A 26,214-nucleotide genomic window follows, 5' to 3' on the forward strand; every position below is an offset into this window, starting at 1 on the left:
ACTATTAGATGATGAAAGCATGGCGAAAAAGCGACGTTTCCAATGGCAAGGATGGCATTTCCACTCTTTGGAACGACATGAAAACCTCCGTGCTCCAACACTATGTGGAGTGGGTATACGAGGGAGAGGGAAGTTTCGTCGGAAGGAGAATGAAATGAAGTTATGCAAGGGCCCGCTGAAGCGGCGCAAAAGGCCTTAAGAGGAGAGCTCGATTGGGTGTTGAAGTCGGCGTCGTTTGGGAGTTGTGGAATGTTCTGTCGAGCAGCCGTCAAGACAGAGGCAAAGAAGGCAGAAAGTCTGACACGCGCCAAAGGACTCCCAAAGCACACCCCCGACCGCAAATGTACTCTTCCGCCAGGTCGAAACACCACCATTATGGACGTTAGGACCATTCCTTACGATTGACGTAGTCAGCACGCACCAGAACCCCGCATTGTTGCCTGCTGTAGCGGTCGGAGAAGATTTGCTAACTGGCATGCTCCTCATACGGCATTCTCCTGCCAGTGCGCCAGTTGTACTAGTAGGATATTCCGCTCCTTTGGGGGGTGGACTGGTGCCATGGCCCTGGCCACTGGGCGGAGACGACGCCAGTTACTAGTATCCGATTCTGGCTGGAGGAGGGAGGGGAGATGCACGAGACGCGGTGCGGCGAGCGGTGTATGAAGGAGTGAAGTCGTGCACATGGACGGGCGAAGAGGGAGCCATTTCCTTTTGCAGTTATCTAGTAATAATATATCCACCGGTCCGGGGCCGACAGCCATTGAGTGTGTGGACCAGGCTGGGACCATTGGCGAACGTCGGTGCGCGACTGTTAACAAACTCAACACGATAACGGTCGACTACTCGCACTTCTGCTGCAGCTTTCTATGTTCTCAAATAAAAATTCGAGACACCTTTGATTGCGCAGAACGCAATACTTGGCGGGCGCCAAAGCTGGGCTGACGGAGAAGCATGCAGGGCCGTGTCGGATATTCCTGAGGTATGACTTCACTCAGTCGCTGAGTGTCGCACCAGATTGCAAAAAAAACTGAGATTTCCAAACCACAAAGCACTACTAGTAGTACTATACGACCACGCTCCACTGATAATAGACCTTGCCGACCGTTCAGAGGGTGATCGGGAGGCAGTTGATGGCGATGAGGCCGCCCCACTGCTGCTGCGGCGCCTCGCAGGTGACGGTGGTGCCTCCGCTGGAGAAGATTAAGCAACTGCTGCTCTGAACGACTCGGGACGAGGGGAACCTACCAGTTGTTGCCGATGACAGTGATGGGGGAGCAGCTGAGCCCGACAGGGACGTTCAGTCCGCCGAGGTCGATGCCCAAGAGACCGAGGATGGCCGAGGCAATGCTGGTGGTCGAGGAGACGACGCTGTTGCAGCACTGGGGGGGAGTCGGATGGGGGCGGGTTGGTGCGCGACTCGAGGCCGTTCGGCGCGGCGGCAGCAAGGGTCTAGAAAGAGAGGTCAGTGCTCGACGCGCTGGTTCGTGAATAGACGAACAGCGAGGGCCAGGACAGCGGTGTACTTGAGGTTGGCGAACATGTTTGTGAGGAGGCTGAGTTTACTTGAACGAGTGGGTTCGAGTGCAGAATGCAGGCCGACCCTGGGCAGCTTTTATACAGTTTCGGGCCCTTAGAGGCTCCTGCGGACTTGATTGGACGTCCTTTTTCTTCTGGAAACTCGCACTTCGAATTTGGACAAGGCGCACGGTAGCAACGTCATTGCGATCATGACCTGCCAGATGGACACATGTTGTGGGCTTATAATTATCTGTCGGAGGCGCGAGCCAATGAACGATCGTCTTGCTTGAAGTTGCCGAGGACAAAAAGTTATAATTGTCTGTCGGAGGCGGGAGCCAATAAGGGATCGTCTTGAACTTGCCTCAGGCTCGTTCGGGTGTTCTGTCATCCGCGTTCAACTTCGGAAGGGCGACTGTGGTTGGCAGGAAAGAGTAGAATATCCAGGACTGTTGATAGCAGTTGTGTCGAAATGGGTTTGTTTCTGAGAAGACTGTCCTCGTAGGCACGGGAATTCTTGCCACATCCCGACGGGCTGCATGCTGTTCGAAGTCGGCGGTGAGAAGCTGAGACCTTGAACGGGCAGGGAGACCACCGTAGACGGCGTAGACGGCGTTTGAGAGAATCGTCGCCACAATCCCGAGACGACACGATTGGTCGCAGGTGGTTGGTGCAACGACATTGGACAGAAGACTCCGCGGTTTGTGATGACGCCCGACGTCGATAATACCCCAGATGACAAGTTTCTGATATAATCCAAGAGAGTCTTGGCCAACTTCCACCATATTGGGGGCGCGGCTGAAGCCTGAAGGGAGGAAGGAATGATGCGGCAGCGGTGACGTAGGTGGCGGTCAATGTCGGACCACGGCCTTCCGACTTGTTCCCGCTTGATTGGGTGAGGGGATGCACCACAGCTCGCGTCAAAGGAGGAGAAAAAGGTGGGGTAGGTCCTAGGAATAGACTTTGTGTGTTATTGCCAGTGAGGCAAAGAATAATTCACCCAACTACTACCCCACCTTCAATATTCCTCGAGTTGCGCATCAAGGAACGGCGTGTCCTGCGCGAAAGGCGGAATGAACGATGACAACGTTCGACAGTTAACTTTTGAGGGATTCTCGCCATTACAGCACATGCTCTTGACACCTCCGCGAATCATCAGCGCGTATGAATAGAACTGGCCACACGAACGCCGCGGCGTCGTCAATAGCAGCTAAGAATTCAAACGGCGGTGGGTTAAGTAGTCTGTGGGGCATTGGCCTCAGCGTGTTTCTCGCTGCGACTCTAAGGCCAACATGATGAGCTATCATCCAAGTTGCTGTTGCTGACACACCTTTCGCACACACACACACACCCTATATTTCGAAGTGGGCCTCGAAATGCAGCTTCGCTTTCGTTGCGGCTGTCAGGCGCTGAACGCGAATGACAGAACAACTCAACGCAAAACATAACCTGCTCCACTTGTACGCGTGTCTCGAACCAATCAGTGAGCACGAGTCCGTCCCTTTCTCCTGGGCAAGTCGCCAGACGGACGTTCATTGGCTCCTGCGGACAATTAGCACAGACATCTGGCATTTGAGAATGACGTTGCTACCGTACGCCTCGTCCAGAAGGAAAGAAGCCCAAGACATTGAAACAAGCACAGGATGGGCCAAAAGCCACCGAGGCTGCAGGGACTGGAAATGCTATAAAAGCTGGCCGGCTTTGGCAGTATTCTTCACTCGAACCCACTCGTTCAAGCCTCCTCACAAACAACATGTTCGCCAACATCAAGTACACCGCCGTCCTGGCTCTCGCTGTTAGTATAATCGCCAACGAGCGCGTCGACCACTGACCTTTTTTTTCTAGACCCTTGCTGCCGCCGCGCCTAACGGCCTCGAGTCGCGCACCAACCCGCCCCCATCTGACTCCCCCCAATGCTGCAACAGCGTTGTCTCTTCGACCACCGGCATTGCCTCGGCTATCCTTGGTCTCCTGGGCATCGACCTCGGAGGACTCAACGTCCCCGTCGGTCTCAGCTGCTCCCCCATCACCGTCATCGGCAACAACTGGTAGGTTATCCCCCGCTATCGCCATCCTTGCTCATCGTTTTTAGCGGCGGCACCACCGTCACTTGCCAAGCTCCCCAACAGCAATGGGGCGGTCTCATCGCTATCAACTGCATTCCCATTACTCTCTAAATGGACGGAGGAAAGCAACAAACGGGGCCTCGGGGGATTGGTCGTATACGCTTGCTTGTCTTTTGCCAGAGGTCCTATGCAGATTGGATTATGTTGAGAAATGGCGGGAATGGTCTGAGCTTACCGCATATTGACTCGGAGCACAACAGATACCCTGAGCTCGACGAGAGTCGAACAAAGCCATAGCTCTGGCACACACACTGATTAGCTTAATTCGTCGTCACCACCGACGAACCCCTCTATAGGGCGCGATTTTCACGACAGCAGATACAACAGTGGGCGATGATAGGCTTTGTATAAAGAGAGCCTTGCGGGTTCAATTAGTTTTGCGTCGTTGCGATATAATGAATAAATGCAAGCGACGCACTTTCGATGCTCGAAATAGAGCACATTTCCCTCCTCTAACCACTCCCCGCAAAGCATTCGGTTCCTTGACATAGTATCGGTGTCGATAGCCAGAGGTCAGGCAACGTGGTAGTGTTTTGGCTAGCTCGCTTGGTGCACTGGCCCATGTCGTTGGGCAAGCAAGCCAGGGGTGGGGGTCAACCGTGGTCGAACGTTTCACGCGGTAAAACAACACCAAGCTGATGCTTCACTAATTGCCATAGGGAGAGTCGACGTACTGTCTCCATGGCCAGCTAATGGCTGACCAAGACCATGTAATCGAGTAAAAACCAAGGGAATATATACTCGTCTGTGAAACGACCTGTCAGCAAAGGAATTACGGAAAAGCAAGTGGATAGACTCACCAGACACCGCGTGCATGCCCAAGACCCCGTCCCATACAAGTAACAACCTGAAATAGCGACCTCAAAACGCGTGCATTCGAGTTCCATGACGGTGCGGCAGTCCGAGTCAGAGGCTCCATTTCTCCCGGCGATAAATTTGGTGAGTCAGTCGCATGCGCGACGTTTAGCTGTAGAACGGGGTGGCCATCAACTTGAGACATGGTGGAGTTAGAAGGGAAGGAGAAGAACGAATGTATTATGTCACAGGTCACTTCCTCGCAAGAGTTGTCCTTGACCAACACTACGAATGGGCCATCCTGAGCTTTGCTCCCTCGCTTCATCGAACACTCACTCAGCTGCGCTTCTCTTGTCTTTTTGAAACAGTTTCACGTCCTCACTGGCAATTCTCCGACCAGTCACTCTTCGCATATGAAGCTCGATTCTACAAGAACGCTTCGGCAGCATTGCGGGAAGGTGGATGGGTCGGTAGCTGGGAAGGCTCGCCATGGAGGCAGCAAGCCTAGGGTTATTCGAGTATGAGAGGATGCGAGCATGGAAAGTGAAGAGGCACAGCAAATGGTGAGCCGCCTCATATGATCCTCATATCCCTTGAAGCTGACAAGGTTCGCAAGCTCATCGACATTCCTATTGACCCCGTGAAGACCACTTGTCAATATCGTATCATTCGACACCCACACAGGCTACACTGACAGCTTACACTCCCCTTGTTTCTCGCGTCCAAGCAGTGTCCAATATACCCAACATAATCATCCCAAAACCAAACTACCTATATAACGCCCGGCATATGTGACTTATGCTCACTGATACTGGCGTCGTCGGCGGTATCGAGGTCGTCCGTCCCACGCTTGGCATCGCGGTCGCGTACGCGGCCATCGTTGTCCTTGTCGACCTGCACCTGCACATCTGCTCCCAGTCAGCCAACACTCACAATGTTCATCTGAGACAACTTGAACTCACGTATCCCACCAAACGTGTCCAACCTCGTCCCACCACGCTCGCGGTCACGTGCGCCGCCAGACGTCCCATGTCCCGGCGCGCGCGAGCCCGAGAAGCTCATGTGGTCGTCCGGGTCCGTAGAATCGCCCGTGCTGCCCATTCGGCGCGTGGTGAGATTGAACAAGAGGGTGCAGCCGTACAGCCGGCCGAGGAAGAAGCCCGGCGTGAGGGAAATGGTAGTTCGCGGCCAGACAACGAAGAGAACAAGCATGATTGCGGCGACGATTGCCGTGGCGCTGCCAGTTTGGATCGCGCCGACGCTTAGACGGCGGATGATACTAGGCACGTGAGTTATCGAAAACAGGAACCGATAAGGGAACTCACGATTGGGTGCGTTTGAAGGAGCTCTGGTAGGAGCGCAGCTGCAGCACGAGCGCTACGGCGATGGCAATGTCCGTAACGGCGGCGGAGATGAGCCAGACCATGGACATGGGTACAATCGTGCTACGCTCCGCGACACTCTTGTGGATGATGGACATCGCCATTGTCCCTAGCGCGCCTGCGAAGGCAGTCATCGTGCTCAGCACGAGGAGCACACACACGAAGTAGTTTTTCGACAGGATGCCGTATCGCCATGTGAGGTACAGCTGGACGATGAAGCCGCTAATGCCGGAGGTGAGGGCCTAGTAATCGAATCAGCTCAAGTTAATGTTCCAGCGTAGACTGGGATGACGCACGTAGATGGTCCCAGGCCATGGGTTCCACATCAGGAAGGCGGGGTCGCCCCAGTGGGTCACGAGGAAGAGGTACGTATACGCAGCATTCCCCATTGTGCCAACGGTGTCGTTCAGTAGCTGAAGCACCACGATGCCGCGTACGACCGCCGAGTTTGCGCCCGGGGAGCGCACTACCGAAGCCTATCAGCCAACAACAAACACAGCTATGAACGCCAGACACACAGTTTTTGTGCGAGAAGTACTGGTACGCGAGGAGCAGCTCGAGCATGAACATCATCGAGTTGAACCACGTGCCGAGCAGCAGCGGCGCAAAGATGTTCTCGAGCGACGCTGCGAGGGCGCGGTCGCTCATACTGGGGGACAAGGGCGCCCAGCCCAGGTTGGGACCCCGCCCTATATACTGGTTTCCTCCCCATTCTGGGCGTGACGGTGACGCCCCCTGACTGCAGGAACCTGCCGTTAGCGTTACCGCTGCCACCCTACTTAGTACTCTCGACTCCCTGCCCACCCACCCACCACTGGCAGACACATCACACATTAAATGTTCGACGGAAGGATGGGCGGAATCGGGAAAAGCGAATACCCGCCGCCTCGAGAGGCAGCGGTCTTTGCGCATCGATCCATGGTGTGAAAGGAGCCCGGTGAGGGGGGGATCCGCAGATCGGCGGTGGCGGTATCATCAGAATACAGCGCGCTCAGGGGCCCCAGAGATGATGCGCAAGTCGTCGGTTGATGCGCGCAATGCACGACGCACGTGATTAATGACTGGAACCTCAGGCTGAACTTTGAAAAGAACTGTAGGCGGGCGGAGTGCGCACGTTCAGGTGGAGTGTGCGGAGAGCCGGGGTAGAGTTGCCATTCAGCTAACACAGGGAGTAGCGTAATTGAATTCAGCTCCTGGGCCTGTCGTACTGTCTTTATTGAGAACTAGAACCCGAGGGACGCAATTGAATAAACAAGCCAGGAGAGGACTATGGTTACTGACTGCCAGCTATTAACATTGTCAAAAAGGACCCTAAGTTGACGGGAGCAGATCATCATCATGTTTGGATTCAGTGACTCCCGACTCCGAGTCGGAGGACAGTCCATTGGAGGTGGCCGGCCTGCATGCGCGCAGTGATGGCCTTAGGGCCCCTAAATGCACTTTTTTGGATAGTTTGGGGCCTATTTAGGCTTAGGGCCCTAATTTAGGCCCACTTGTGTAGGGCCTAATATCCAAAAAAGGAAATTTATTTCTATTATCATTCTGAGGATTGTGTTATGAATATAGTATTCAACCATCAATTACTGCTCTAAGAGGGCATTAGTAGTAGTAGGCAGCTAGCATTATATCAACCCTCCTTAGCATATTATTTTATATTTAATAATAATCTCAAAGCCACCAGCTGATAACAGAATTCTTTATTGATTATATTGGCAACCCAAAATCATTATATCCTTTTCTGTAAGGGAGTTTTTATTGGAAGGTAAGATGTCACATAAGATTTTGATGCCCTTATAAGGCCTGACTAGGGCCCCAATAAATTCCTGGTTCAATTTAGGGCATAACCTTAGGGCCCTAATAGGCCTTAAATCCTTAGGCCCTAGAACACTAAGGCCAGCACTGCCAGTGATGCACATCCTAGTCTAAACCTCCAGAGCTCTAGATCTGTTATAGATAAGGGTACCAAGAAAGGTTGGCAGTTGCCTCCGAGTCCCAAGATAATGTCAAGGTTAATATGTAATTGCTCTCGATACTAGTAAGGAAGTACTGTAAATTTAGGCAATGGCATCAGTAAACCGAGTATATATGAGTTTGGTGGGAGTGGGACTTGCGCCAGTCCCACTCCGCACCTGTTTGACATCGACTATGGCTCCGTCAGTGGGACTCGCGCATCATAAACTCACCTTCTTATAGTGATCAGGTCGCGGCGCTGGCCGCGGCAGCCGGGGTTTTCCACCCCGGACCCCGACCAGGGCGTTGCCCTGGACCTACCCTGCCAGGGGCATTGCTCCAGAGCTATACAATTTTTTTTTCTTGATTTTTTGAGGTTTTTAAAGGAGCTTGAAGCTTTTGTTGACTAGATTGCCAGGGCTTCACTGCAGAGGCTCTGCGTGATGCCGGCAAGGTCCCATCTTTGATTTGATATTAACCTGGCATGCGTGATTGTCCACGAGTCCCACTGAGATGTTTGGAGTCCCACAGATTGGGTGGGAGTGGGACTGGCATGAGTCCCACTCCCACCATTCTCATGTACTGTAGCATTTTATTCAATTCGGCGGTCACGCGTCACACTGGCCTCAAAATGCTGAAATTTTTTCGGCGGTCACACCCAACCGGCCGGACGCCAAATTCCCCTGGCTAATTTACCCTTTTTGGCTGGCACGGCCCGTAGGGGCCGCGCTGTAATCGGCCGAAAATTTTCGGCAGTCACACTTGTGGCCCCCAGACGCCGAAAATTTCATTTCGGCGCCGATGTCACACCCATTTTGGGTGCCGAATTGAATAAAATGCTACAGTACCCTCCACATCAGGAAAAAAGTGGACCAATTGTAAGCGCTGTTAGATCAGATAATCCTGATATAGCCTGTCAAGCACTTATAGAGTACCACAAGTGCTTATAGTGCACTCCCCAGACTTTTTAGGGACTTATATCCTATGTAAAAGCACTTTAGCTAGGTTGTAATATAGTCCTAATGATTTTAAAGGGAATATAACTGTAATATCATGCTTTTAACATGTTTACAATTACAATATCATCCTTTTGCTATACTTGTAATGGTCTAAATTGAATATCTATTATTTACAAGGACACAAAAGGACTTGCAAGCCTACTATCAGTAAACCCCTGGGTATCCAGAGCCTTACTCATACTCGTACCTGCACAGCCACAATACCCATACTAGTACCCATGGGTATAGGTATGAGTAGTCATGGGTATGGGTATGGGTTTTACTCATGGGTACTGTCAATTCCCCCAAAAAACTGATATATTTGCTAGTTTAACTCAATTTTCTGCTGTGGCACCTACCAAGTGCTTACAGTGTTACACTTTGAGCAAGAGCCAAGATGTAATGATTGATTGCACAGGGTAATTGATATTGACATGACATATCTTATCTGATCTACCTATGGGTCATGCACCCATGGGTCGGCGGGTTAGAAATTCCTAATCTATACTAGTACCCATACTCATGCGGGTATGTCTTACCCATGCCATTGCCTAACTGTAATTCAATTCAATAGGGCTATTGCTTTTCAACAAAGGTGTTTTCTTCCGGCCAACTTGAATCTTAGCTGTAGTGCTGTTCAATTATCAATATAAGATATAATTATGAAATCTTCATAATATACTCATGTCCCTATCATAATCATTGTCTTTGTCTATAATTACATCATTCTCATAAGCATGGAGTATATATTTGATTATACTGAGAATATACTATACTACTTTACTCAATTCAAATGGCAAAAATGCTGTGACATTGCATATGAAAAATGGAATGATTTCCTCATTAGGTGCTGGGAAAAATTGCAAAATTACCCTTTTTAGATGCAAAAATTGCAAACCTGACATGCCAAAAATTTATATAATATGCCAAGTGTGACAGGTGACATTTGAAACAAGTAAAATATTACAGTAATTGATTAATTTCAGGCCCACTTTTAACACTCCAAATTCATGTCAATTGGCTGAAATTGGACTTCTTAAGCATAAATTATATGTTAATATGGCCGGTAACCATAAAATTGAATATGACATTGGCACAATGTAATTATAATCATATTTTAACCATCATTATATCTCCATAGATGATTATGAAGGAGGCATATTATAATTGTATTTAATTGATTATACTCAAAATTCAACCATTAATATATACAAGCTGACACCAATAATGAATTTGGTTACAAGCAGTCTTACTAGGCTGAATTAGTGTCATAGATAAGACTGGTCACTCAGCCCGCCCTCTCCAGTGCTGGTGTTAGCCAACAAAGGCCCGCAACATGCAGCATGTAACGATAGGGAACATGCACCCTAGTAGGGAGGAACACATATGTGGGAAGCACTGAAACATGTGCAATGAGAGCAATAGTGAAGGCAGAAACAACTCCACAAACAACCAAAACTGTTAAAGATAACCCGCTTCCTTGCTGGCTTACGCGAGAGCCGACCCATAGATAGTCGTAGTTTGTACCTCCTTGTACTATAGATGAAGTACAGAGGCAAACCGTAAAGACCTGTTACTTGTTACCGCCCATCATCCACCCTGGCGACTGGTCGGGCATCCCGGCCCCGATCTGTCAGATCGGCATCAAGCACATGCCTTGTCCTTGTCGCATGCCAAGACCCAATCGCTAACAAAAACACCCAAATAGAGAGTTTGCAAGAGGCCACTGGAAGCCACCCGGTAACCGAAATGCATTGCGATCACTGGTGGCTCCGGTGGCTGTCAGTCTGTGAATTCATGCAAATTCTGAGTGAAATTTGTGGAGAGTTTCAAGTTTTAAATAGGTTCATTTAATTCTGGGATGATTTTAGTGACTAAAGTGGATTAGTATGATATTGTAGCGAGATCACATTAATTTAACCTAAATTCACCCAATTCTAGCAGCATGATATCATTGTGGAGCCACTGGAACCACTGGTGATTGCAACACATTTCGGCCACCGGGTGGCTCTCGGTGGCATGTCGCAAACTCTCTAATCAAGGTCTGTGTGTTCAGGGCTCCAGAGTCCGTGGAAAGTACATCCATACTGTAACCTATAAGAGGAAGATGATGATGAACAAGTTGAGGTGGTGAAAGTGGTGTGAGTGTGATGGGATCACTGATGACAGTGATAATGTTGATGGAAGTGTGGTGGTGGTGGTAGACTGTGGTGGTGGTGGTAGTGGTGGTGATCGTTGTAGTGTTGATGGTAAAGTTGTTGAGTTGGATGGAGAGGAAGGAGGTATTGATGTAGTATACAGTGCCCACAGGCACTTCTTGAATGCCAGTCCTGTTATAAATCCCACTTGACAAAACTTTTGAAAGTACATGTTATATGAGCTTGCAAAGCCTTTGGAAACAGTTTGGAATGAATGCTACATATATAAGGCTCCCGCTGATCCACTGGCACTGGATGGGGGAAGGTTTCATTTTTATTTATAGGTGTTGAAAAAATGAAACATCGTGGGAAGGTTGTTTGGCAAGGCCCGGCATGAGTCAAAAAAGTGCTGGGGAGTCTTCTCCAAGGTATAGGATAGCTCAAAAACATCTCTATATTGATATATTGGCATGTTTATACATTATTTATAATGTTCAAGTTAGTTAAAATGTCACAGGGAGCCTTTCGATGGGATGAATACTTTTTCACAGCATATGCAACTTATTTAGGATTCAGGCCAAGTCAATATGCATCTTGGTAACAGTTGCAGTGCATAAAGAAGTGTCAAATAGTGTCGATTGAAATAGTGTTAAGACACTCTGGGACAAGTTTCTTGGCAGTTGGGAAAGTGCCATTATCAAAACTGTTTCACAGACTTATCTAGGAAGAGATGGCATTATCCATTTGTTGGACACAGTGATCACAAATGAAAGTCTCAAGAATGAAGCAGTAGCTACTTGGATTATTAACAAGGCAGCTATTATATGTAACAAAGAAGCTAGCCACTTGACAGACTTTGTCAGGGGAACCCCCCTTTCGGCCCCTCGGAGATGCGTCCGACTCCGGTCCGATTCCAGTTCCGACTCCAGTCCGGCCCTCCATCTCGCCCGCACAATCACCGATCCGTCAACACCCTCTCAACGGTCGCCCTGGGACCTTGCCTGCGACGCCCAAGCCTTCTGGAATCAGAATCTGTGCCCAATAGCAGCAGCTACAGACAAGCAGTACATATATAGTCAGCTACCTAGCAGGCGGACCCTCAGAGTTTCTTCTCTTTGGATCCTCCCTGCTAGGTCAGCTTCATTTGTATTCGCTTACCAATGTTCACGCTTTGGATCCTCCCCTGCTAGGACCTTGATCTCAGGCCTCCGGGGTTGCCCTTACAACCAGAAGAAACTCTCTACGGGATCAACCGGACAAGATTGCCAGGTTCGGCGCTGACTCAGGCTCGGAGTACGAGTCTGTTCCGCCCTCGTCACCGCCCCTGCCACTTGTCCTCTCCTCCTCTACTCCTGTGGTCCCTGCACCTGTCATGCCGTCTGGAGTCACTCTTACCGCAGACGCCTGGCTGGACTCACTCAAGGCGAAAATTGATAGTCTAACTGAGGCCCTTGCTTTACTCACCAACCAGGCTTCCGCTGCTAATAATGTTGGCAGACCCCAAACACCATCGCCGGAGATGTTGATTCCGACTCCGGTCCAGGGTGACTCCAAAGCCCTTTTTGGCGACATCAACCTCGCCTCAAAATTGGTCTTGCGACCAAACCCCCCATTCACCTTCAATGGCGATCGGAAACGTGGCCGCGCATTCTTCTACGCGGTCCGCACCTACGCCCGTCTTGCCCCCGAGGCCTTTGTGGTCAACGGAGAGGCGAGCGAGGAAAAGGCCGTCTGCTATGCCATGTTGTTTATGGCAGAAGGACCCGCTCAGCAATGGGCGGTGGAGTGGGTCGGGCGGACGGAGGTGGTGGCTCGGGGTAACATATCGATGTATCACGTGCTACCACATCAATCCTACTACAGGTGCCCCCTTCTGAAATGGCGACGTCCTCGTCGCCTGCTGAACTCCAGTGCCCACAGAAACCCAACTATAAACCACTATACTGCTAAATCTGCTAAAATCTGCTGAGTTGGATGTGCGGGATGTCGAAACGGCAAGTGTGATAAATGTCGACCCAGAATGGCGCCATGTCGATGATCGATGGATGGTGGTCTCGAAAGCCCTTGTGAAGACTGTGATGGTGTCCCGCAGCTGGAACACCTGGTGCAATGCGCAACATCTTGGTTATAACTCAAAAGTGCAATGCACAACATGTGCGATCTAACCCAGTCTCCTTCAACACAAAAATTACTTTATTTCATTTTTATCTTTTTTAACTGTTTTGGTGTCTTATACCATGTATATAGTGATGGGATCAATGGTCCTTGTGTAATCTATTGTGTGTGGAACCATTTTTGCAAGAGATCACTGATTTTGATGACTGTATGATCTTGCATCACTCCCACTCAATTTAATATTGATATTCTCTTTCTGCTCTATTAAGTCCATAATATTACATATCGAATCATTGGCCTGAAGAAAAGGTGATTTACCTTCTTATATATGACCCTATATTAGTCATATCATCTCCCCTTAATATAATATATCGAGATATAAGAATAGCCCACATGTTGTGCATTGTCAGACTTCGGGTCGGGCCGTGCAAGGACCTTTTCTAAGAACACGCGCCCGGGAACAGAACAGACGGATTGTCAGGCCCGCAAGGACGGCAAGCGGGGTAGATCGAAACCGTAAGGGCCCGTGAACTCGGTCCCTGGTCGCTGTCGGTGGTCGAAGGTTCGAATCGGGTCATGTCGGGCCCGATGAGTAGATAACGCCTCCTTGCACGGAGTAAGGTAGTTCTTCAGACGATCTAAGCGATAGGGTACAGGGTCCACTATCGCGCCTTATATATGCGGGCCCGCAAAGGGGGTGATCGGACACCCTGGCCTCTCCTCCTCCTCCTCGCTCCCGTTCCTGGCTGCAGAGGGGACAATCGTACGTCCCTTGCGGGCCAGGCGCTACTCCTGACCTCCTAGCACTCCTCACCAGTCCCCTTGTGTCGAGTTGGGCTCGGCGACGGCTTGATGCGTGCTTCCCACGTGTGCGTTCCTCCTACTGGGGCGCATGTTCCCGTCGTCACGTGCTGCGTGCTACGGGCCCGCGATGGCCCGACACCAGCGCCGGAGCGGACGGGCCGGGTCTTATCCGTGACATGCATTGCACTTTTGGGCTATAACCCAGATGCTGCACATTGCACTAGCTGCAAGAGGCGTGTCCCAAAAGGTGTTTGGATGTGCGGGAAGTAGATGGGGATGATGGTAGATAGACTGCGATGGCACTGCTACTCTGCTGGACTCGTACTTGGTGACACCTGGCAACAGTCGATGGAGTCTGTGAACGAGTTCCGCGACCGGATCGCCACTGCTGAAGCCAAGGCTGCGCTCACAAAGGCCAAAGAGGAGTACAAACGCTACTACGACCGGAGACGCACTCCGTCTCCGGAGTTTAAGGTTGGCACCCGTGTTTGGCTGGATGCCTCTGACATCAGGACGACTCGCCCCTTGGAAAAGTTCTCCCATCGCCGCCTCGGACCATTCAAGATAGTCGTGGAGATCAGCAAAGGTGCCTACAAGCTCGACCTCCCTCCGCGCTACTCAAAGCTCCACCCGGTCTTCCCCGTCGTCAAGCTCGAGCTCGCCCAGGACGACCCCCTTCAATGGACGCCCCGGCTACGACCAGCCCCCTCCGGACCTCGAGGACGGAGTCCCGGAGTGGGAAGTAGAGGAAATCTTGGACGCAAGGGTGAGGTATAAACGGCTGGACTACTTCGTCAGATGGAAAGGCTACGACGCATTGCACGACCAGTGGGTCCGCTTCGACCGCGTCTTTGCCCCGGAGAAAATTGCGGAGTTCTATCATAAGTACCCTGGCAAGCCCTGACACATCGCCTCCGCGACCTTCGACTCGATTCCGTTCCGGTCTATGCGTCGAGATGCCGCATTCAAAGGGGGGGGTGATGTCAGGGGAACCTCCCTTTCGGCCCGGAGACGCGCCCGATTCCGGTCCGATTCCGGTTCCGACTCCGGTCCGGCCCTCCATCTCGCCCGCACAATCACCGATGCGTCAACGCCCTCCCGACGGTCGCCCTGGGACCTCGTCTGCGACACCGCCCGAGCCTTCTGTGCCCGACAGCGGCAGCTATGGACAAGCAGTATATAGTCAGCTCCCTAGCAGGCGGACCCTTAGAGTTTCTTCTCTTTGGATACTCCCCTGCTAGGACCTTGATCTCAGGCCTCTGGTGTTGCCCTTACAGACTTGGCTAGTGAAGGAAATTTCTATGAATTGGCACAACCACTTTGTGCACCATCTCAAAAGATGACAGTTCAGAAACTTCAGTCCTTCTCACTCCTTATTTGGAAATTTGCCGGTCACGTGCATTTACATCGGGGGCCTTGATTTGGCGGCAATCAGCTGGCCATTTTTAGCACCAAATCTCTGCCATATAAATACAGCTTCGGGCCACCCTTTTTGCCTGAATCCCCGGTGTGTCTAGTAGTTATACTGGTCATAAATATTATATAAGTACTATATGAGATGCTCTCAATAGCTATATTCCTCAAATATATGGGTCATAATCCACTAAAAGAATATAGCCAAGAATATTCAGTCAGTATCTCAGGCAGACCTGTACTCATGCTATCTGTGGGAAACAGGTATTTGTACCTGCAGGTGTAATACCTGCGGATATTTGAGCACAGGTACCTGTGATGACTTTCACAGGTATTGACACTCGTGAGGAGCTTTAAGCCTTGGCGTGCAATGCCGCCAGCTTCTCCATTTCCATATCTGTCTCACTCTCCGACTCTGAAAATGTCTCCCCTCCCTTTGTCACCCATACTTGTCGTCGTTTTTCCATTGAGAACTTCAATATCATCGTTCATTTCCACGTCGGATTCAAAGGCATCAATAGCAATAATTGGCTCGGGGGGTACAATGCAAACAGGGAGGACAGTATCTGTGCAAGCTCCATCTATGCCTTCCATTTGAGTGCCTGCATCAGTGTTGACTGGGTGGGACTTGGGCCAAAGAGAGAAGAGATTTATTGAAGGTCTTGATGCCATATTCTAACAATTGTGTCAGCAACACAAAGCCTTGCATTCAGCAAAGTTGGTGCACCTTGAGCACCTGATCCATTGGTTCCACCCCCCACTTTGCTTGAGATTTCTTTGTTTTTCCGTTCCTCTCCTGCCATGTTGCTGAACGGGATGTCCCTCTAGTGCTGACAGCAGCGGGAGAGAACAGGTCACTATTCTCGCACCACTCTTTGCATTCAGCAAGCTATTGTGATGGTTACAGACCACCACCTTCTCATCACTGCGCTTGGACTTACATTCTTCACCATTGGACTTATAGTCACCATCCCAAGTCTTTAAGCACTCTTTTACAAGGGTTTGATGTGCCCAAATATGATTCTGCGCAACCTGGGGTTTCTTTGAAATAGTCGGCATGGGAAGATGGCTAAAACCAATACTAAAACCCTGAATGGTAGTGGTCACAGTTCCAGTCACATCTGGTATGCTATTGTTGAAAAAAAATTGATACATTACTGTAGTATTTTATTCAATTCGGCACCCAAATTGGGTGTGACATCGGCGCCGAAATGAAATTTTCGGCGTCCGGCGGCTCCGAGTGTGACTGCCGAAAAAATTTTGGCATATTACGGTGCGGCCCGCAGGGCCGCGCCACCCAAAAATGGTAAATCAGCCAAGGGAATTCGGCATCTGGGCTGTGGGGGTGTGACCGCCGAAAAAATTTCGGCATTTTGAGGCCGGGTGTGACGCGTGACTGCCGAACTGAATAAAATGCTACAGTACCTGTCCCTTTTGTTGTCTCCATTATTGAGGGAAGAACAACTAGCATCAAGAGCATCAGCTGCCACACCATAAATTTCTATTCTGAGCTCTTGTCAAACCCTGGGTTCAAGAAACCTTTTTCTTTGCCATTTAAACCTTTTATTTTGGCCATAAGATGTTGATTGACAGCGTGGAGTTGGACATGAGGCAAACAGCATGTAAAAGCATGGCTAAAGTATGATGTCATTGCCTCTTGTATTAGGCATGGTAAACACATGGTAGTAGTGTATATAAGTAGAGTAGATTTTGTCTTGTACCCCAGTCTTCGAATTCCATCATCTTGATGATATCCTTTCACGGTGCTTCTTGCTTGCCTTCACTGGCCAACTGGCATCCTCTGAATTGGTGTTGTTTGTGACAGCTCTACTGTACAGCGCAAATATATGGGGTGGTCACCATCTTATCTAATCTTTGGCCATACCCCACAGTGTCTCCGTGGTCATGTGACAGCTCCTAGTATCACATTCTACTCCTTACATGATCATGTGGGATAACCTTGTTAACTGCACATATTTGATTATGCATTAGTAAAATAAAAATGAAAATAAATAAATGTGGCAAATTTCCATACAAAGAAAATTTCTAAATAAATCTGTGCTTTAGTTAGCAGGTAAAAATGTCAGATACTTAGATGTCACATTTAGCTGCTTGTTCAAGCTGACATTTACACAAGGGAAGAATCTGGAGCCAAAGCTAGGATGTATCTATACATTTATCTGAAAGAAAGATCTAGGGTCTTTTTCTTCTTTTCTGCTAGATAAATCATTACATATTTAGCTGAAAACTATGCTCTCGGATCTGGCCGCTTTGCAATGACGGATGGGTATGAGCCTGAGTGAGAAGGTTCTGATAGTAATTCCAATGCCTGAAATTATGTTGGTTCCCAAAAAAGGAAACACTCTTATTGGAACCCTTAATAAGGTACTTAGCTTGAAGGCTGACCCTTATTAAGACCCTTATCAACAACACTGCGCGGCTGCGCGGCTGCTGCTGCTGCTGCTTTGTCCACAGATTTTTCTTTGTGTCAAAAGGTACCATTTATATGGCAGTTTTATCATTTTTGTGACAGAACAAATAGATAGATAACTCTGGGATTTACTCTTCACTTTATCTTATAACTTTCCCAAGGGGGGGATCTCTCAACCAGCCTAGTAAGAACGCATGTAACCAGATTCATTATCAGTGTCAGCTTGGACATCAATATCTCAAGGTGTCGGGCGACAAAAGAACCTATGCATCCAGTGCCAACGCTCATCGAATCCAAGGCTCAAAAGTAAAACTGTATTACGAATGTCATTACACTCTCTTCGTCGAACTTCTCGACGAATCATACTAGTACACAAATAAAGAAGAGCAAATAGACTGTCCGTCGCGTACATAGAATACAGAAGCTTCCGGACGGTATTCCATCTCGGCGGCGGTGTATAAGGAAGAGTGCTTTACGAGCGCTCGCCACGGAGACGGCGGGCAAGAGCGAGGTCTAGGAGGTCCCGCATTAGAGCGATAAGAAGAATGGAGTATAGACACACCCTTGGGTTGGATGGTGACGCGCTTAGCGTGGATGGCTGCGAGGTTAGTGTCTTCGAAGAGCGAGACAAGGTACTGGGGGTCTATCAGCAATGTCCTCCACAGAAGACAGACAGCAACACACCGCCTCGGCAGCCTCCTGGAGGGCCATGACAGCGCTCGACTGGAAACGGAGGTCCGTCTTGAAGTCCTGGGCGATCTCACGTACAAGACGCTGGAAGGGGAGCTTGCGGATGAGCAGCTCAGTCGACTTCTGGTAGCGACGAATTTCACGGAGCGCGACGGTACCAGGCCGGAAACGATGGGGCTTCTTGACACCACCTGTCGGGCCCTAAAAGATGATGTCAGCATTGACTCGTGTCACATCAGTCACAGGGCGGCGTGGCTGTGCGACGATGACCGACGCCCGACAGCGATGATGAGGAAGTGTCGGGCCGTGATGGGAGTGGAGATGGGAATGCTTACAGGTGCGGTCTTGCGGGCGGCCTTGGTGGCAAGTTGTTTACGAGGGGCCTTGCCTGGAAAAGAGTCAGGAGAGGCACACGATGACGACGAGGGGAGCGACGGACCTCCAGTCGACTTGCGAGCGGTTTGCTGGAAGACAAGGGTGAGTACGTGGCGTGTGTGGGCGTTTACAGGCACGACGGACCTTGGTACGGGCCATTGGGTGTTGTCTTGAGGGGAGCTTGTGGTGGTGGGAGGAGAAAAACGACGACTCGTCAAGTGGCTGAGACCCCCAAAAAGACCCTCTGCTGGCCGGAATCTTTGCACGTGACAGCCAGAAGCCAAGTGGAAACGTCGATTTGGCAGCTGGAAGATAGCCCGACTCCGTTCTCCTCCTCGCCCAACGACCCGTCATCGAATGAAAAGCGACGGAGACTGTTCGCAAGTCACTTCCTCATCGTTCTTGCCATGCTAGACCGCTATGCAAAGAGCCAAGTGCGCGAAAATCGTCTTTCATTGCGTATTTTGACCATTGACTCCGCTGCACAGCCACAATGTACTTTCTCCAGTCGCTTTCTCTGGCTTCAATTTGACTGCTAGAGACAAATGGTGGTCCAGAAGCTCACCGCCTAGCACTCCTGGTGCCCTCCCTCAAACATTCCCGTCGCGGCGTTTTGCCTTCATTACTGCCACTCAGCAACCACTCAGTCGTACCCATTGCACAAAACTGACAAGACATCCCAACTCTCGGCGCCGCGTACTTTGAATCCTTGCTCGCCGTATAAATTGCTGTTGTTGAGGGCAAGTTGAGGTGTACGACGGGGGATACTTCTCGAAAAGGAAACCTCGGCGCCATGTGCATCAACCAAGTGGCAAGAACACGCGCAAACCTCGACTCTCTAAAGACACATCGACGCACGACATTAGCAGCCTGTGTACATTCGGCCTTAGCTTCTCGGAGTCTCGGACTACCTGTGTCGAACTCTCCTCTGTAAGAGTTCGTTATCCGAGTTATATATCTCAATTTCTCAAAGATCAATTGCGGGGCGCCGCTTCCACAAGAGACCTCCCACCAATGACTCTTGACTCTGTTATCGTCATGGGATGCACATGCTCTTCTGACTGGATTAGTTCATTTGCGGACTTGTTGGTCTGATCGCATTCTTATTCCTGCGAGCTTCAAGTTCCTCTGTGGCATTTCTCGCTGCGGTGTTCATCGCTATCGGTGGTGCCCACGCGAAGCGGGTCGAAAAGGTCAAGGAACGGCTTCGCGCGGCGTTGGCGATGGAGCATCCGGCAATCGACGGTGTCATTCCTGGACTCGATGACGTGAAAACAGAGGAGGAGAAGCGACCGAATGGACGATCACCACCACCACCACCACCAGTCACTGACTCAACACACTCATGCCTTCAACGAGTTGACAGGGGTACAGTATCATTATTCTTCAATTATTCCGAATTCCTAAGGTTGTATCGCATGTACGTTCCTTTAGCTCCTTTTTAGCATCACCATTTAACTTGCGTCGGCTTTCCCTGTAGCTCTGAGCCCTCGATTTCACTCGCCAGCTGCTTTTGAAGCTTACCAGGTTTTCCCGCTGGACGCCGCGCATTGGTTACTGATCATGATCCCATGCATACCACACATATATGTTGATGAATTGATTATTGCCGGCCCGTCTTCCCATTTTTTAGATGCGGAGCGCCAGATGTCTTCGTACTTTCACCTTCAAGTTGTACTTGTCAGTGGCGACGGCCGTAGATACGGAGCTGTCGCATGATTTAAATTGACGGTGAATCGTGATTGTGTGGGCCACATTGCGCAGCTCCTCGTGTCTCCCTCAAGGAATCATAGGAATCACTGTTCTTGTCCGTCCCGATGTCGTGGGCGCTGGGCGCTGGGCTGGATGGGCGGCAATCTGCTGACAGTTGCCGCCCTCCGATCCGAACCGGACCGGTTGTCCGATGCGGATCATCGCATCAGAGGACGACGTCCGCCACCAAAAACAGCGCTCAACGCCGCCCACATCCGTCCGCGCAGCCCGAAACCGGAAAACACCTCGCTCGTGACAACTCCCATGGCCCGGTTGCGGCAAGCGCTCTCCCAATCAGGAGTCAAGAATGAGCGCCCGGGAGCGAAGAAAGCCAAAGGGAGACGACGTTGCGGCTTCCCATTGGCCCATCGCAACACGGGCGCCACACAGGCGAATCCACAAGCCCGGGCAGCAGCCGCTACTGTCCGCAACTGAGCGGGTCGAGCAGCGCGGGGACGACATTGTGACACGGGTTTCGCGGTAATCGGGCTCACGCTGTTGACTGCTGTTACATGACAGCGCCGAGCGGGGACACGGGAAAACACACAACGGGAAGCGGTGCGCTCGGGCACGGTTGTTGCGGCAGCTGCCACCGCCCAGCAGCTGATATTTGCTTCATGTCTGTTTAAAAGAAACTGACCCCCGTCGCTTCGCGAAGCCCACAACACCCACCATCTCATCTCGGCGCTCAGTTGATTACTGCCGTGCCAGCCATGAACGCCTTTAACTACGACAGTGGCGACTTGCACATGGATAGCCCATACGACAGCTGGTCCACAACGCTCCTCCTCTCCAGACCTGACGACTCATCGAGTATGTCCTCCCCAAACCAATCCAGCCAGTCCACCTCTCCCTCATCATTATCATCATCATCGTCGCCTTCCCGCATAGTAACGACATACCACCCTCCACTCACGGGTCCTGCACCACAACTCCCTTACACCGCCGCCCCACCCATCGGTAGCCGTCCACGTTACTCAGCCGGGACGCCCTACCCCGATTTGTCCTTATGCTCCCCCACGGACCCGCTCGTATCTGCCACCACAGGCACAACTGCAGCGACGAGCACAAATGGCGTGACAGATCGCGACCCACGCACACCAGCTTCGGCGGAGTCGTCCGTGTCATTGTCCCAGCTTCTGCACGAAAGCGTGTATGCGGTGCCAAACGGGAGGGAATCGCCCATAGGCTGGTAGTGTCGTCATTATATATCTTCAAGTTTGACCTTCGAATTCATGTAGTACCTATCCTGTACTTACGGGTATCTTTGAAACTAGTACCGAGATGTAAAACCAATGAACTTGTTCCAAAAATATGCTTCATGACCGATCGTCTATTCAGCGCTCCGTCAATTCCTACTTTAAAAGTCAGCTACAGCTACTGTACACAAGTGTATTTTTAGTAACCACAAGCCTAGTGCCGTAACTCGGAAAGGACTTCGTCAACACTTTTCGTCCGTTTAGGCCTCGAATTGAGCGTGGCGAGCAGTGATATCGCCCACAACTTATTGAGCACGAGGTTCATGCCCAGCGTCGCTGTCACCCGCGCAAACGGCGCCGAGGGCGTGTTGGGGAAAGCGACGCAGAATGCGTACTGAACAGACATCCTGGATTTATGGCTCAGGCTTAGAGAAAGATGGAGAGTTGATGGGCGAGGACAGACCACAGGGTAGCCGGTGCGGCGGATTGAAACACGACGAGAATGACGCTCTTGTAGAGCCCCGCGCTCTGCGGAAGGACTTGCTTGCGGAAATAGACGAGGTAGCCGACGGTAATGAGTGTCAGCAAAATGTCTCCTCCTAGCAGCGACAGGTAAGAGAAGAAGAAACCTTGACTCTTGAGGCGCACCGAGAAGGACCGAGAAATAGACATTATCTGGCACAGCATTAGGCGGTGGGCCAATATGGGTAGAGAACGCACAGAGGAGCAGGGTCGTTTCGTTCGAAGCGGAAGGACGTAACCGCACGCCGACCTAAATAGCAAATGAGACATTTTTGTTTTGAGTGTGGTGACTGCTGCGAACAGCAACGAGGCTCAACAAGAAAGCGAGGAAGAGAATGGTGCCGAGGAAGGCGACAAGCCACCAGTTCCGGCAAGACAAAAGGAATAGTCGATGGAGATAGAATGCTTGCACGTAGAGGGCGAGGAAGGCAGCCTGGCGTCGCATTAGCGACTCTGGGGAGGTATGAAAGAACAAGCGAGGACAATCATGCAGCTTGAGCCTGTCATAGGCAAGTCGGGGTTGCCAAGGAGCTGTACTCCGTTGATGATCTTCTCCCAGGACATTGCGCTGTAAGTAGTGAGCCTAGATCGAGGCATGGCGGCTGAGGAGGCCACGAACAACTGGAGGGCAGCGCTTGCCATCGAAATGAGAACAGCAATATAGACATATGCCCGACGATACACCGGCTCGTCTGGGTACTCTGAGAGATATCTGACGAATTGGTGTGCTATAACGCCAGTGAACAAAGCTCCGACGGATGAGCCCGCGAGCTATGCCCGGGTTTAGCGAGCGACAATTTGGATCGAAGAGAGTGCGCACATGTGGGCCGACGACATAGGCTATTGGGCCGCTGGAGTTAACAGCAGCCATCCGTGGAGGAAAGGCAGAGAAATGGGAAGGTCTCAGGTGGGTGTCTTGATTTGCGCCACTTCCGTCATCAATTGCATTCCAACTACTTGAAGTCAATATCAATCTTGACTCTTGAGTCTTGACGAGCTTGCGAACATGCCTGTTGTCATCGTCAAGAAAGAATATAATCGTAGTCCGACAGCTAGGGCAACTCACCCTTTGCCATGCGTTCCCCACTTTTCGCGCTCGCCGCTCTTGCTGTAAGAACTCTCCTTCGTATCCTCCCACACGAGTAGTAACAGACGACTCTCCAGACCCTTGCTGCCGCCATGCCCAACGCCGGCAGCCCCCTGGCTCCACGCACCGACCCGCCAACCTCCCCGCAATGCTGTCAAAGCGTCGTTCCCTCCACCAGCGCAGTCGCACTTATCGCTGCAGCCGTTGCTGGTGCCGACCTGAGCGGACTTAATGTCCCCGTGGGCCTGAGCTGCTCTCCGATAACCATCCTTGGTAACAATTGGTATGTTTTTCGGATATTATGTCGCATGGTGCTGAAGGGAGAGGTGCTTAGTGCGAGTGGAGGAGGTACGGCTGTTATTTGTGAGGCGCCGCGGCAGGAGTGGGGTGGGATTATCGCCATTAATTGTGTCCCCATTACCGTTTGAGTGTACGTTCGGGTAATGTCGTGTGTTTCGCTTGACAGACTATCAACTACTATGGGATGAAGGAGGTGATACGGCTCAAGAAGGTATGAGTAGTGTAGTTTGAGGTCGTATGGAGCGAGGGGAAAGACACCGGCTGCCCACATTCGTGGTGTTGGTCAAGGACAACTTCAAGTTCGGGGAGAAATTTAAAGTCACATGTGACTTTCGTTCTTCCTCTGACTTTCTCCTTGATCCACGTCCAGACTCATGCTGTTGATTTATCTCCATCCTCGCAAGTTGAAAGTGCCGCATACTACCGAGTTACGCAACGCATCGCTCGGCGAAACGGGTCTCTGACTGAATGATTCTTTGACTGCTGCATGGAACGCCAATTTCAATGCGTTAGTGGAGGTCGCTGTTGCATACGGGATGGAGTCTTACGCCTCTATGCGGTGTCTGGTGAGTATATTCTGCAGCATTTTGCGTTGCAATGGTGCTGACAATACGTTCAATACGTTTCGTAGACGAGTGACCAAGGCCACAAGTAAAGCAAGTTCCATGGTCAATTGTTTGCTTCTTCCTCCATAGCCCCGACCTGTGCAGTCAATAAAGCTCTCGAAAGAACTACGACGTCGACGTTGAATAAACTCCCGCGGTCTGCCTAACCATGGACGGACTGAATTCCGGAGCGTGGTTGACAGAAGACAAGTCGCATTGAAAGTGTGTAACCTGCTTATTCCCATTGTTCTGCAAAGTCATGAAGTCTGCAGGGTGCTCGTTCGACAAACTCTATGGAAGCAGGAGACGCGGTCGAGATTGAAGCGGTGATTGAAGCGGTTCGGACTGAATCGGACGCTTGCGGTTAGAATGACATTGGATCAGTGCGTACCACGGCCATTCCGCTCAGTAATTTTCATCGAGCTCGTAGTCTTGTAGCTTCCGTACTCAAGAATGCATGAATGCCGGCCCTTTCATATACTGCTCAAAGTTGACCGATGACCAATGACAAGCGACGCTAAACGACCAAGCCACCCAATTATATCTTTCCTCCATCCATTCAAAGGGTGATAGGAATGCAGTTGATGGCAATGAGGCCGCCCCATTGCTGTTGGGGAGCTTGGCAAGTGACGGTGGTGCCGCCGCTAAAAACGATGAGCAAGGATGGCGATAGCGGAGGGAATAACCTACCAGTTGTTGCCGATGACGGTGATGGGGGAGCAGCTGAGACCGACGGGGACGTTGAGTCCTCCGAGGTCGATGCCCAAGAGACCAAGGATAGCCGAGGCAATGCTGGTGGTCGAAGAGACAACGCTGTTGCAGCATTGGGGGGAGTCGGATGGGGGCGGGTTGGTGCGTGACTCGAGGCCGTTAGGCGCGGCGGCAGCAAGGGTCTAGAAAAAAAAGGTCAGTGGTCGACGCGCTCGTTGGCGATTATACTAACAGCGAGAGCCAGGACGGCGGTGTACTTGATGTTGGCGAACATGTTGTTTGGGAGAAGGCTTGAACGAGTGGGTTCGAGTGAAGAATACTGCCAAAGCCGGCCAGCTTTTATAGCATTTCCGGTCCCTGCAGCTTCGGTGGTTTTTGGCCCATCCTGTGCTTGTTTCAATGGCTTGGGCTTCTTTCCTTCTGGACGAGGCGTACGGTAGCAACGTCATCCTAATATGCCAGATTTCTGTGCTAATTGTCTGCAGGAGCCAATGAACGTTCATCTCGCGACTTGCCCAGGAGCCTACTGATTGGTCCGAGACACGCGTCTGAGTGGAGCGAATTATGTTTTGCGTTGAGTCGTTCTGTCATTCGCGTTCAGCGCCTGACAGCCACAACGAAAGCGAAGCTGCATTTCGAGGCCCACTTCGAAATATAGGGTGTGTGTGCGAAAGGTGTGTCAGTAACATCAAGTTGGATTATAGCTCATGATGCTGGCCTTACAATCGCAAGGGAGAGAACGCGCTCAGGGAAATGCGCCGTATACTGCTCCCAAACCCACCGCCCTCTGAATTGCTAGCTGCTATTGACGACGCTGCGGCATTCGTGTGGCCAGTTCTATTCATACGCCGCTGATGATTCGCGGACGTGTCAAGAGCATGTGCTGTAATAGCGAGAATCCCTCAAAGAGGGAATTGTCTTGTGCTGTCGGACGTTGTCATCGTTCATTCCGCCTTTCGCGCACGACACGCCGTTCCTTGATGCGCAAACTCGAAGAATGTGGAGGCGGGGTAGTCGGGCGAACTTGAATCATTCTTTGCCTCACGATAACACAACATCTACTAGTATTCCTACGACCTACCCAGCTTTTTCTCCGCCATTTGACGCGAGCCAAATCGTACGGGAACAAGTCGGAAGGCCATGGTCCGGGTCCGATATTGACCGCCACCTACGTCACCGCTGCCGCATCATTCCTTCCTCCCTTCAGACTTCAGCCGCCAACTGTACACCCCCAATACGGTGGAAGTTGGCCAAGACTATCTGGATTATATCAGAAACTTGTCATCTGGGGTATTACCGACGTTGG

The 26,214-nt window shown here is 50.9% G+C and overlaps 6 protein-coding genes across 6 annotated transcripts; 2 read left to right on the forward strand and 4 right to left on the reverse strand.

Annotated features, from left to right (window-relative positions):
• Nucleotides 1-1,880: 1,880 nt before the first annotated feature.
• On the reverse strand, nt 1,881-2,300 carry MIND_01409500 (uncharacterized protein; the record flags this gene model as incomplete). The annotated part of the gene is made up of 1 exon (XM_037370492.1): nt 1,881-2,300. One exon carries the CDS (start codon nt 2,298-2,300, stop codon nt 1,881-1,883), a length of 420 nt encoding a protein of 139 aa, XP_037213084.1.
• A 968-nt stretch (nt 2,301-3,268) lies between these two features.
• Nucleotides 3,269-3,692, forward strand: MIND_01409600 (Hydrophobin 2; the record flags this gene model as incomplete). Its single annotated transcript, XM_037370493.1, has 3 exons — nt 3,269-3,310; nt 3,361-3,563; nt 3,608-3,692. The coding sequence occupies 3 exons, from the start codon at nt 3,269-3,271 to the stop codon at nt 3,690-3,692; spliced, it is 330 nt and encodes a 109-aa protein (XP_037213085.1).
• A 14,447-nt stretch (nt 3,693-18,139) lies between these two features.
• MIND_01409800 (histone H3) lies at nt 18,140-19,086 on the reverse strand (the record flags this gene model as incomplete). The annotated part of the gene is made up of 6 exons (XM_037370494.1): nt 18,140-18,180; nt 18,230-18,302; nt 18,352-18,558; nt 18,693-18,745; nt 18,797-18,821; nt 18,877-19,086. The coding sequence occupies 6 exons, from the start codon at nt 19,084-19,086 to the stop codon at nt 18,140-18,142; spliced, it is 609 nt and encodes a 202-aa protein (XP_037213086.1).
• Nucleotides 19,087-21,197: 2,111 nt separating this feature from the next.
• Nucleotides 21,198-21,680, forward strand: MIND_01409900 (uncharacterized protein; the record flags this gene model as incomplete). The annotated part of the gene is made up of 1 exon (XM_037370495.1): nt 21,198-21,680. The coding sequence occupies one exon, from the start codon at nt 21,198-21,200 to the stop codon at nt 21,678-21,680; it is 483 nt and encodes a 160-aa protein (XP_037213087.1).
• A 217-nt stretch (nt 21,681-21,897) lies between these two features.
• Nucleotides 21,898-23,863, reverse strand: MIND_01410000 (uncharacterized protein; the record flags this gene model as incomplete). The annotated part of the gene is made up of 10 exons (XM_037370496.1): nt 21,898-22,090; nt 22,147-22,282; nt 22,332-22,358; nt 22,404-22,455; nt 22,507-22,638; nt 22,689-22,773; nt 22,825-22,976; nt 23,026-23,215; nt 23,272-23,510; nt 23,558-23,863. The coding sequence occupies 10 exons, from the start codon at nt 23,861-23,863 to the stop codon at nt 21,898-21,900; spliced, it is 1,512 nt and encodes a 503-aa protein (XP_037213088.1).
• Nucleotides 23,864-24,756: 893 nt separating this feature from the next.
• Nucleotides 24,757-25,245, reverse strand: MIND_01410100 (Hydrophobin 2; the record flags this gene model as incomplete). The annotated part of the gene is made up of 3 exons (XM_037370497.1): nt 25,141-25,245; nt 24,888-25,090; nt 24,757-24,841 (listed from the first exon to the last, which is right to left on the reverse strand). The coding sequence occupies exons 1-3, from the start codon at nt 25,180-25,182 to the stop codon at nt 24,757-24,759; spliced, it is 330 nt and encodes a 109-aa protein (XP_037213089.1). The 5' UTR covers nt 25,183-25,245.
• Between the last annotated feature and the right edge of the window lie 969 nt (nt 25,246-26,214).

The sequence above is a fragment of the Mycena indigotica genome (assembly GCF_014461135.1).
Source record: "Mycena indigotica strain 171206Taipei chromosome Unknown Mind.scaff0018, whole genome shotgun sequence".
In the NCBI taxonomy this organism is placed as follows: Eukaryota; Fungi; Basidiomycota; class Agaricomycetes; order Agaricales; family Mycenaceae; genus Mycena; species Mycena indigotica.